At 35.2% G+C, this 11,946-nt stretch overlaps 1 protein-coding gene and 1 long non-coding RNA gene across 2 annotated transcripts; one reads left to right on the forward strand and one right to left on the reverse strand.

The window, feature by feature from the left end:
• Positions 1 to 825: 825 nt before the first annotated feature.
• On the forward strand, positions 826 to 2,118 carry LOC109123898 (uncharacterized). Its single transcript, XR_002031742.2, has 2 exons — positions 826 to 1,141; positions 1,964 to 2,118. It is a non-coding gene; the product is annotated as an uncharacterized LOC109123898 (long non-coding RNA).
• A 2,125-nt stretch (positions 2,119 to 4,243) lies between these two features.
• Positions 4,244 to 8,019, reverse strand: LOC100248073 (uncharacterized). Its single transcript, XM_059742662.1, has 5 exons — positions 7,511 to 8,019; positions 7,397 to 7,441; positions 6,992 to 7,282; positions 6,711 to 6,893; positions 4,244 to 4,713 (listed from the first exon to the last, which is right to left on the reverse strand). The coding sequence occupies exons 1-5, from the start codon at positions 7,701 to 7,703 to the stop codon at positions 4,520 to 4,522; spliced, it is 906 nt and encodes a 301-aa protein (XP_059598645.1). The 5' UTR covers positions 7,704 to 8,019; the 3' UTR covers positions 4,244 to 4,519.
• Positions 8,020 to 11,946: the final 3,927 nt, after the last annotated feature.

The raw sequence follows: 11,946 nt of genomic DNA on the forward strand, positions 1-11,946 counted from the left end.
CAATTGAAGAAGATGATATTGTTTACCGTGATAATCTTCCCTACAATCACTCTAATCTCTAGATTTTGGCACTTGCATGAGGTGGATACTCAACCTTCTTGAGGGAGAGGGGGATGGAGGCTCTCTTTAGAAGACAACAATCTAAATTATGAAACCCTAAATTCTTAAGGGGGTTTATATAGTTCTCTTTATAAGCTTAAGTGACTTGAGCTCATCTTGGGTTTGAGTCACTTACTCTACTCCATTAAGTCTTAATTAATTACTTAGTCCTATTGGGTTCCAATTAATTAATTAACATAGTATAGAAAAGTTAAAAATAGTTAATCATAAAATCCTGTACAACCTTACCTTTTGTCAAAACACCCTTATACATGTAAATGATTAATTTTTCATAAAACCTCAAGTCTTTGTACTAATAAAAAAAATACGTGCTCGAGCGGGGACCATTGAAACCCATAAGAAAATATTGACTCCCTCATAATCCAAATATGAAGGTAAATTAATACTATACTAAATAGTTTCAACTGTACTGCAATCTCCTATAAAATTATATTGAGATGCAAAGCTTGGATTTATGACCTATTAAACAATTACATGTAAACTTCCCATAAACTAGTGTTTGTAATCTAACAAGATGGATGCTATTAACCTCTTAAGATTACCTCTACAATTTTTAAATCTCAAATTCTCCTATTATGCGACCAATTAACGTACTTTAATTTACAAATAATATATGTCAAATTCCACTAAAGGAATCTGTGACCACAATTTACATGATCATAAGTCTTGAGGATCACATGAGGGGACATACTATCTCTATAAATTACATGTTACATCTACTCAAATAGTCTACAAGGTACACATGATTTTTTTAAATAATTATCATTTTCTTAGATTTTCCTTTCTTCTACATTGTCTTATTTTTGCAATTGAGTTCCTCTCCAAGAATTTTGTATTGTACATTCATTTTTTGCAAAATGAATTATGTGTTTCTAATTAAAGAAAAATGTGGTAAAAAGCTAATTTCTTATTTGACATTTTTCCACAAGTATCAATACCTTCATATATTCCATTTTGGGGAGGTATGATGGTAAAGAAGTTGGTACGTATGTCTCCAATGATTGATATTATCATCGAAAAGGTATGTTAACACTTATAAGATGTCTTGCTTTTTTTAACTTATTTTTTTTGGGTGAATGTGCCTGTGTACCAAGTTCTGTCATTCTTCTATGCACTAAATATTGTGTGTGAATGCACTTGCATGACATAACAAAGGATATCAATGGAAGTGTACCACTAAAAAAGATATCATTCTTCTGTTTTTCCATTTGACCAATAAAAAAAAAAAGTGATGATTGAATGAAAAAATTAATTTTCTTCTATTAGAAAGCAACCTATAAAAAAGTTGATGAAAAAGATGTCATGTCTAGAGTCTAACCTATCATGATTTCAGGATTTGAAAATTTTTAAGAAAATATAACATGAAAATTAATGATAACCCCCCCTTATTTATAGTTTTTGAATCTCTAGAGAAGCCCTTTGTATGTTTGAATTTTTTATGTTCACAACTTTGCTTGTAGAACATTTATTTTGGTTAGTTATTTATATTATGTTTCATTAATCTTTTTGTTGTTTTAGTGTACCGTGATTCATTAATTTTTAACTTTTTGATGTTACATCATATTTGGAAATATGTTACTCTTGAAGATTTTACTTTATATTATTTATTGAGGAATCACTATTTTATTATAAAGTTTTTCTACTTAATTAGTGAACAACATTTTATCCTCAAGTGATTAGCTCTAACTATTTTTTTCTAACTCATTTATTTTTCTAAAAATTTTCTCATTTCATTTTATATTACTTCTAGTTTTTTTTTTTTTCCTCTCAAAATTTTATGAAATTTATTGGTTGTTGCATGTATAATTTATGAGTTTTTAATTCTTCCTATATTTGTTTGTAGGATGCAAAGGAAACTGGTTTGCCAAAAGAAGAGAACCCAATTTATTAAAAGAGGTGATGTCGATCGAAAACCACCATGAAGATTGCATCATTAGTCATTTGAAGGTTGAACAATATTTTTTTGTAGAATATAAATCTTAATAATTGTTGCAGTAATATTTGTACTCTTGTTGAAAGAATTAGAAATTGTTATTCAAAATATTTTGATGTAATTTACAAATTTGTATGCAATTATTGTATATAAGTAACTACATTAATGGTTTGAACTAGGTTATTATATATCAATATTTGAAGATATCTTTATTAGTAATATTCAATTTGATTTTGAGTTTATTTATTTAATATATATGAAATCATTATTTTAACAATAGAATATAAATATCATTTTTAATATGAAATGATCAAAAATGACACTTCTATAAGTGTCATTGTTAACATAGATCAAAGATGACACTTTTGAACGTGTCATTGATCAATTTTATTAAAGATGACACTCCAATAAGTATCAAGATTACTAATTTTGTAAAAATTATTTCACTAGAATATGTTTAAAGATGACATTTTTTATGAGTGTTGTTATTAACATTATTCAAAGATGACGCTTCTTTAACCGTCATTAAAAGTATTTATCAAAGATGACGCTTCCTAGAAGTGTCATTGTTGGCTAACACATATAATAATAGAGCCGAAGAGGACTCTTTAGAGAAGCGTCATCTTTTGCCTTTTTTGACGCGTAAAAAACGTCATTATTTCTCATTTTTCTTGTAGTATAAATAACTTATCATCTTGTAAGAAACATATAACTTGTATATTTTGTGTGACTTTTATTATACCTAAGACATAAACAATGTAAGTAATATAAGTTCAAATATTAGATTACAAAGAATGCAATCAAGGATATTAATGGGAACAAAAATCATTATAAATAAATTTATTAATAAAAACTTATTTTATTACATCATATGATGCTTTCTAGACCTCTATAATAACATATCCACCTAGACATTTCCAGGCATACATAGTAAGGACAAGATTGTTAATATTAGGTTGGTCTCCAAATACCCATGTCCACTGATCAAACACTCTAGCCTTGTGCACTGGTGTTCGGACATTGTTAGGCGCACAGATTCCGATGTTTGGACATTGTTAGGCGCATGGATTGATCCTGTGACCTCAACTTTAGAGACTGCGCCTGGGTACAAATATGGGCCATCTAGTGGTCATCGAGTCCATAGTGTTTGGCTTAGTCAGACAGACTGCGCCTGGTCCCTCGAGTGTTATTTTGAACAGATGAAGAGAGGGGAAAAAAATGGAGAAGTTTTAACAGTGGGAAAACCCCAAATACGTTGAAAGCAAAGTAAGAAGAATGGGTAAGACTCATAAAAAACCGAAATGGTTACAAAGAAAGCCGTGGATGAACACCTGAACTTCATGTGGATTTCACATGGATGTTGGCCACATCAGACGCATCAAGTTTATAAATATTGGAGACGACTCCCACTACTCCCAAAATTCTATCAACCTTTCACTTGCAGCCCACCCCTTTTCCTTCCACATCCTCTCCATTTCCATCCACTTCTTGTACCAATGGATCAGGTAATCCTCCAACCAAAATCCTCATCTCCCCTCATTTATTTTTTTGTCTTTTGAGTATCATTCTACATGAATCTCCTAGACATACATCATAGTTAAAAGTAGAGTGTGCAAGCTTCAATCTATTCATTTGTTCTTGTTTTCGAGAACAAATTAAAAGGACAGCTTTTCATATTCTCATTTTAAGCTTCATGCTCATGCTTGGGTGCCAGGTACAGCCTTCTAATGCTTTCATGGATGCATTTGTCCTTACAGCTTATATAAGCAAGTTTGGCACAAATGCATTGATTTTTGATAAAAGAAGAAAAAATCTAAATTGAGTTGTCTTATCAAAATATCCATGGCAGTAGTACTTGTCTGTCACGTTAGTATGCATCTGTGTGTTTTTTTCTCTTGATGTCAAAGCTACAGTCACCTATTATAATTTTAGCTTTAAGATTGAAATCAGTCACTGACATGATTCTAAGCATAAAGTTAAAATTACAGTTACTGATTTGATAAATATCTTAGAGAAAGATTAGATTTAAATACTTTTTCAAAATATTTTTGTGGCAAAGCTGAGGTGGGTTTGGTTGGTAGATTCATTTGTGTCAGAAAGGATAAGGTTTATGGAATGCAAGAGAGACAGCTAATTAAAATCCTCAATGGGCTGTTGAGAGAAGAAAGAAGAGGAGTGGGAATTGCATGGTAACAAAGCATATGCACGTGAACTGAAAGCTGTCAAGCCAAAATAGAACAACAAAAACATAACATCGAAGCAACAGTAACAAAAAACAAACAAAGAAGATGACTCTCTCCCCTCACTCACCTCTGTCCATTCATGATTGCTCTAAATTTCCCTACCACTACATCACTGTCCCCTGCCATATCTCTGCCCCCCCACACACACAGAAACAGGGAAAAAGATAGAGGAATCTCCCCCAACCTACAATCTCAATTTCCTTTTTCCTTTCCTTTTTTTCTTTTAACACCCTTTAATATGTTGAAGAAATATATTCTTCTTTCTCGGTTTGTGTTTCTCTCTGTGCCTTTTCCTCATCCACAGACTCCTCCATGACAAGCACCCACCTTGCCTGCACCTGCACATTTGCTTCTCTTTCTTTATCTGTTCTTCCTCTTTTCTTTTTGTTTCTTCTTTCTCTCTTGTATCTTTCACCTCTACCTGCAGCCATGTGTATGCACATCAGTGTCAGATTTTTACTCTATATTTTTGTAAATCCCACCTACGTATGCATTTAGTTGGATTTTGAAAGTTCTTTTCTTTCCAAAACTATATATGTTTTTCTTTTGGTTTTTCCGGTATATTTCTGAAACTATACCTAACCATCCTAGAGAAACCATTTCTATTTTAGTTTGTCTGGCTTAGAAGAAACACAGTGAGCACAATGCCCCTGCTTCTCTACTGGTATGGATAGCACTAAAGATATTTCAGCATGGATTGGTCTAGAGTTCAAAATTTCTTAAGGGGACCGACAAGGTCAGTTAGGTGGTGACCAACCTGCACGTGGGTGGGGGCGGGGTTAGCTTCTCCATTTTTAATCCAAACCCCACCTACACAATCCTCCAATTTGATGAATGGCAGCTCATTCTAGCCCAAAAAGATGCAATTTGTGATTAATGCAGTAAACACCTTGGGACTAGTTCCTTCATGTTGGGTAATTGCTGGTCAATGAGGGGCAGTGTGCAAAGCCTATAAATTGAGTTGCAGAAATCCAGATTGAGGGTTTGGTTCAAGTGCAGGAGTGAATTTTGAAACAAGAAGTTAGGTTTATCTTGTACAAAAGAGAGAGGAGAAAGGGGACCAGCCAGTTCATAGTACCAGAGACTGTCAAGGAGCACAATTTGAAGGCAGAGTAAAACTCAACACCGTAATCCATTTGTGTACATGAAGGACATGAATGTTTCAGTTTTTGGAGAAGCATATACGGCGGTCCACCATATGAAAATAGATTCTTCTTAATTGGCTTATTGCAAGAGAGGTAATTTTATTTTGACTAGTACCATTCAAGGCACAAAAATTGGAAATTGGATTATGCATGAAAGCAGCAAAATTAGCCCCTGCAATAATAGATTGCAGGATAACATCATTTAATTAACAGCCCTGAAACACATGGCCATTTTCCCAAAAAGAAGAGGAAACCAGTCATAAAGCATAATCATTGGGAACCCTCCCATAACCCAAAAGCATAAGAGAAAGAAAAAGAAAGAAGAGTGAAGAATCTTTTCTACTGCATTGCCACTGAGGCATCTTCAGTGACTCCACAAAAGAACAAACAGAAGAAAAGGGAAAGCACAAAAAGAGTTCATGAATGATTCAAGAAAAGGTTAGGGAAAAGTTGATAACATTGCTTGGACAGTGTTTTTTCATCTGGGAAAATGCTTTATTGCCAGAAAAAAAAACCTTTCTCAGAAGCCCAAACAGACACAAGATTATGTGACTTTGTGCTGGAGATCAGGCTGTTTTGGCTAATTCACTTTATGGCTTCTGTGGAGCATATATACCTAGCCTGCATATGCCGATGAAAGCTATAGGGTGCAATTATATCAGTCCCCCACCTTGTAAGGCCACTACCCTCTACTGGACACCTATCAGGACCATGAAATCTGGTTTGTCCCATCCGCAGACACACCATGTTACCAACTTGACAAGTTTTTGTCAAGCCAAGCCAACGGTTTGGCAGAAAATCTTCAAACTAAACAACTTGTTTCTAGGGTTGTGAGGTCATTAGGCAAAATAATGATGTATTAGAACTTCAAATCCACATAGAAATAGCATATAAGTCAACCGGAATATAATATAAACTTCAAAAAAATTTAAGCCCCAGGTTCAAGGACGGGGAGAGGCGGGATATGCAAAATAGTTAAAGCATCAACATGATAAAGATAAAACGCTAAAGACAGGACATATAAATATGGAAAAAAAGAAAAAGAAAAAGAAAAAGAAAAAAGAAAAAGAATGCTGATATTTCAAAACCTTGAGAGACCATAGTGATTATAGTCTCAGAAACCTTAGGGAGGATTTATCTAATGTGAATGAAATCTCATAAATTCCTAAAATTTCGAGTGGCGATCATATGAATTTCATTTGAGGAGGTTTTGTGATAGAAGCAGTATCAGTCATGTAAACAATTCATTTGAAAATGTTAACAAAGAACCTACCTCTTCCTCAGATTTCAATTTGGCATTAGAGTTGGGTGATTCTCCGCCTTCTGCTCGACATCGCTGTAATGATCTTTCTATGATGGAAGGGGTGGAAGTGGGGCTAGGACTACTTGAACTACGATCAGGTGGTGTGCTTTGGGTTCCCACATCTCTGGTCATGCCCTCCATTTTCTTCTCTGTAATATATGAGAGATAGTATGCTTCAAGCCAGCATAAAAATGAACTCTACAAATGGATAAACAGTAAGTGTGAACAAAGCAAAGGGTTTTGACACCTTGAATAGGAAATTGGACAAAGTTTTCCTGTGTTGTAGGAGCAGCTGCAAAATGATTTGTTTGGGGTTGTCGCGGCTGGGAAGGGTAAATAAGAGGCGCAGACATTGTAATTCTGTTTGTGAAGTTCCGAAAGGATCGCCCACTGAGTGTTTTTGCAGACAGACACTCCATTGGAACCTCCCCTGAGAGTGGGTTGCAGATATATTTCTCTGCTTCATTCCACTTGGAATTTAAAGCAAACCCATCTGGTGATGAGCACTCCCAACCGTAGCCCGACCTTGCCTGCAACGCTGCATTAGCAAAAAACCGCCACCCAATTCATTTAAAACTCAGAATCCTCACAACCAGAACCAGGGTTCTTCAACTATACATATACATAAAAATAAAGATTTTACTAGCCTTACCTTTGAGAGCACTGGTGAATGAGTATGTTGCAGGGTCGATCTCATCTGGTTAGAAAGAGTTTCTATGAGAAGCAATGCACCAAAACAAAGGTGAGCAAGTGGGGATTGAAGTACCTCTTAAGGTGTATCCAGGAGAAGAAGCAGTGCTAGAGATGGTGATGTTTGATCTAAAAGACCTTGTGTCTTCTCTTCTGATGTTTGATGCTGAGAACCTTCTTGAAGTGGTATTTTCCCTACTGATTCGAGCCTTGCGAGCCCATTCCCTTAGATTGAACTCTGGTTCAATGTCTCCCCGAGATTGTTCCATGGGAAAGCAGGTTGGTGGCTTGTGAATGAGCTATAATTGGAATTTAAGGCTTTTATTCTCCCACCTTCTAATATGTGTCAAATTGCTGGATTTCCTTTCAGAGTCACAAGCCGCCTTTTTTTAGCTATGCTGTTCGCTCTAAATTTCAAACCCTCGAACCCTTCCTAGTAAAGACAATGCCTATATCTCATCATTTTCCCATTTTCCTTTTTTAAATATAAAATTCTTTTCTAATATTTGTCTTATTACAAAGTATTTTCCCCTTTTTATCCTTTTTATTTTCCTTTCCTTTTTCCTTTTTATTCCTTTTTCATGGGTTGTATGATTGGAACCAGAGGCCTTAGTCTTTGTGTCTTACTCTTGCCATATTAATTTTTAACTTTAACGGTATTTAATAAATCAATTTAATAACTTAAAGTGATTTAATAACTTAATTTATATCACTAAATAAATTAAATATATTTAATAAAATAACTTAATAATATGATTTAAAGTTAGAAAGAACTTAAAAAAAGTAAAAATAATTAACTTAATAGTGATTTAATAATTTAGAATAAATTTTAAGTTAATTTTATCAAAAAACCTTAATACTTAAAGTAAAAATCAAGTAATAAGTTTTATATCAATAATTTAAATATAATTAAACTTAAATCATTAAGTAATAAGTATTAAGTTTCATCAAATACCTCATAAGATGAAATTTGTTTTTTGTTGAATAGAAAACACTAAAATATTTGATTTTTTATATTTAGTTAAAAATAATTTATTAATATCAACCAATTCAGACTATTTGATTTTTTCTATTCAACAAAAAAAAAAAAAAAAAAACAAACACCACCTAATTCTTACAAAAAATTCTAAATTCTTGACTAGACGATTTTCGTTCAATTAATTCCGTTTGCTATATTTAAGATAAGCTCAAAATATCTTCCATTAATATCTTAATAAAACTAAGAATATAAACCCTTTTTTGTCATAATAATTTATCACTATCTTAACACATGGTTGTAGTTTAATATTTTTTTTGCTAAGTTTTGTGCAGAGTTTAGAAGCCTCTTTGTTTAGGCTGATGCTATCCATGATCCCAGGTGGAGTAAACTGAAGAGTTCTCATCAGAAAGGTTTGGTCTGATTTTCTGCAAACGATGAGAATGAAGTTTCCTTCTCTTCCCGTACAAGTAATGGTGGAGAAGATCAATCCAAGAACATGGAACTGGCCAAGTGAACAATGAATAACGATCATTGAGGTGGTGGTACAAATAATTGGATTTTGAGTGTTGATGATGGCAACTGCGATTGTAAGGTGAGAAAATTGAGGTAAATAATTTCCGGTTGGATAACCTTCTTTGTATTTTTATTATTTTCTTCTGATCAAGTCATTCCTGGTGTTCCTTTACAATGTCTAGTATTGATTTATACCAAGAATCTACTACTTTTTTTTTTCTTTTTCTTTTTCTGTGTAAAAATGGTGAAACAATTTGGTTTGATTGGTGAGAAGAGATGGGATAAGAAAAGAAAATTGGGAGTGTGTCCCAGTCTCATCTAAAGGCATCAAATGAAGCACATGTGGCACCATTCCTTTTGGGATGGGAGTCCCTTTCATGGAAAATAAAACAACGGACGAGACATGTGTGTAGTGTAGTGCTGGCTTCGAACACCTCCCTCCCTTCTCCACCGTGTGCTCCTCTTCGACCAAAACAAAATAGAGGAAATTGCGTCTCCAATTTTTTTATTTTTTTATTTTTAAATTGAGAGTGTATAATTGGGGAACTATATGAAGCATTTTACCAAGAAAGGAGTTGAGTCTCATGAAAATATAGGAATCATGAGGTGTTTGTTAGGAACTGAAATGTAAATGGACAATCCAAACATAGCCCAGAAAGCAAAAACAAAGTGTATACATTCTCAACTAGCAGCCAATGCACTTTAAACAAGTAGGGGGAGGTTTGTTTTAAACTGTTGCCTGACCACCATCTGATGGCTGTTCAGGTAAGAAGTGAAATGGGGGAGTGTGGGGTTGTTTTCAGAATGGGTTGGATAGCGCAAAATGAGGATGAGGGGAGGGTTGACGCTGTCAACTGTCTGTCCAGTCCAGTGTGTATCGACTGTGAATGAGAGAATGCTTTTATTTTTTATTTTTATGGTTGGGTTAGGGGAGTGGATGTGGGCCACTCCATGTGGGTGTCATCATCCTACTGGAAAAACGAGTGGAAGAGGAAGAGGGGTCCTCACATTATGGAAGTGGGGTAGGTCCCACTGCAGCAGATGGGGCCTGATAATAGCCGTCTGTTTTTTGTCTGATGTACATGCAAAGTAGGTTTCATTGAAAGTGATTGCTTCTCTTCCCACGCTTTCAATTGTCACCTCCCTCACTGTTCATTCCATTCATATGTTTCATTTAATTTCTAAAGCTTCTCTCATCTTTTTCATTCATGTGCTGGGGATAAGTGGATAACTTCTTTATTTCAGCCTTGTAAGTGACTTGTCTTATTTTTCATTTCCACTGCTCCACCAGTCTCCACAAATATTAAATGCGAGCGAGAAAAACAGAAAATATCTATCCTGTATTCCTGTTGACAGTACAAGTAACAATGTCAATGAAGCAGTGGACGACTGAATCAGTATGAGTTGAGTCATGCACAGGAAGTCTGGGCCCATGGGAACCCCTTTCCGTATTCCCCATCTCTATGCTTGTTCTTGACCCTTCTAACCTCCAACCGACCATGCCCACTTTGGTTTTGTTACTTTTAAAGTAATATTTCCTCTTTCAAATGATTTGACATCAGACCATCTTTAGAGTTCAAAAGGCTTAAAGCTCTCCTTTCCGTCGATTAACATCATGGTTTGATTTTAATTATTTCAAAAAATTCACTTAGAACCACATTTTAAGACCAACTTTAGTACAAATTTAAGAACCGATACTGTTTTTACAAACCATGTTTTGAACCCATGATGACTCATTCACATAGAAACCGTATTTTGAAATGGGTCGTATGACTAGAAGGATCATTTGGAGCCAAGCTCAGATTGAACAATAATTTCAAGACATATAGGTTATTCGCTTAAGGGGGGGTCCCTACGTGACCCAAAATTCCAATACTTAATAATTATAGAGACACGTTTTGCTTCTGCGAGGATTGATGATCCAAAGAGAAAAAACGAAAAAACTTATAAAACAAACAGGGGAAAAGATGATTGGAGGACATGGTGCATGTATGCACAAATCAAATCAATCAAATTCATAATAAATCACAAAAAGAGTGAGTTAAAGGCTAAAACCCCTGGGCCACTGCAACGCGTACAAAATAAGGAGAGCGACGGACAGTGGGGCAATCAAACCAAAACCCACCCCCACTGGACTCAGGTCGACAAGGAAGGCGACAGGTGTAAGTTTATCACCACCACCATGGCTCTTCTCACGCTTCTAGCGAAAGGGGGACCTTTTCTTTTTCTCTGGTTGTAGTAAACAAAGAAAAAAAAAAACAAGAAAGAAATCTCCCAGAATCTTCCTTTCCCCCTACCCAGCAACAAAGCCCATCATCCTACTAGTGCAGTTTTTGCATGCTAGGGATCTAAAATTTTTAATATTAAATACAAAGGTAATTGAATATTGCCTTTTAACATTTCCCTTCCCTAGCCAATCCTACCAGGATACTAGATGAAACAGCAAGTTTGGTAAAAGTAGTGGCTGCAGATGAGGCTTCTACATGACTAAAAAGCAGAGATGGACCAGGTGTAGATGCTTAGTTGATGCACATGGACTGGACCCCCAGTTGGATGTCACCTTTCGGTTGGATGCACAATTTCAGAGGAACACAACCGCGTCAAGGGGAAAGACAAAGTCCTTTTTACCACTGCCCATGTTTGGCCAACCTTTTACTTCTCTAGATAGATACCCAGAGAGAGGTACCCCCACACACAACCACAGAGACACGCCATTCTCTGATCTTTCCGTTCCCTTGCAATAAAGAAGAGGGCGCATTTCTTTAAGGATACCTAAAAACTAATCTCAGCATTTCATTGCATCATTCTGTAAAGTCCTGCCACAAATCTAATAATTGCATGGAGTACTATTTTAACAAAGGGAATGTCTGTACCTTTAGCTTTGGTATTCTATAATTAATGAACCACTAAATCAGTTTCATTTTTCTCAACCAATTGATTGCTCTCTCTAAAATAAAGGGGGTCAGAAACCACTTTGGGGATTAAGTACATGCTATCTCATCCTGGAGGGACAGCAGAGA

The sequence above is a fragment of the Vitis vinifera genome, chromosome 14 (assembly GCF_030704535.1).
Source record: "Vitis vinifera cultivar Pinot Noir 40024 chromosome 14, ASM3070453v1".
NCBI lineage: Eukaryota > Viridiplantae > Streptophyta > Magnoliopsida > Vitales > Vitaceae > Vitis > Vitis vinifera.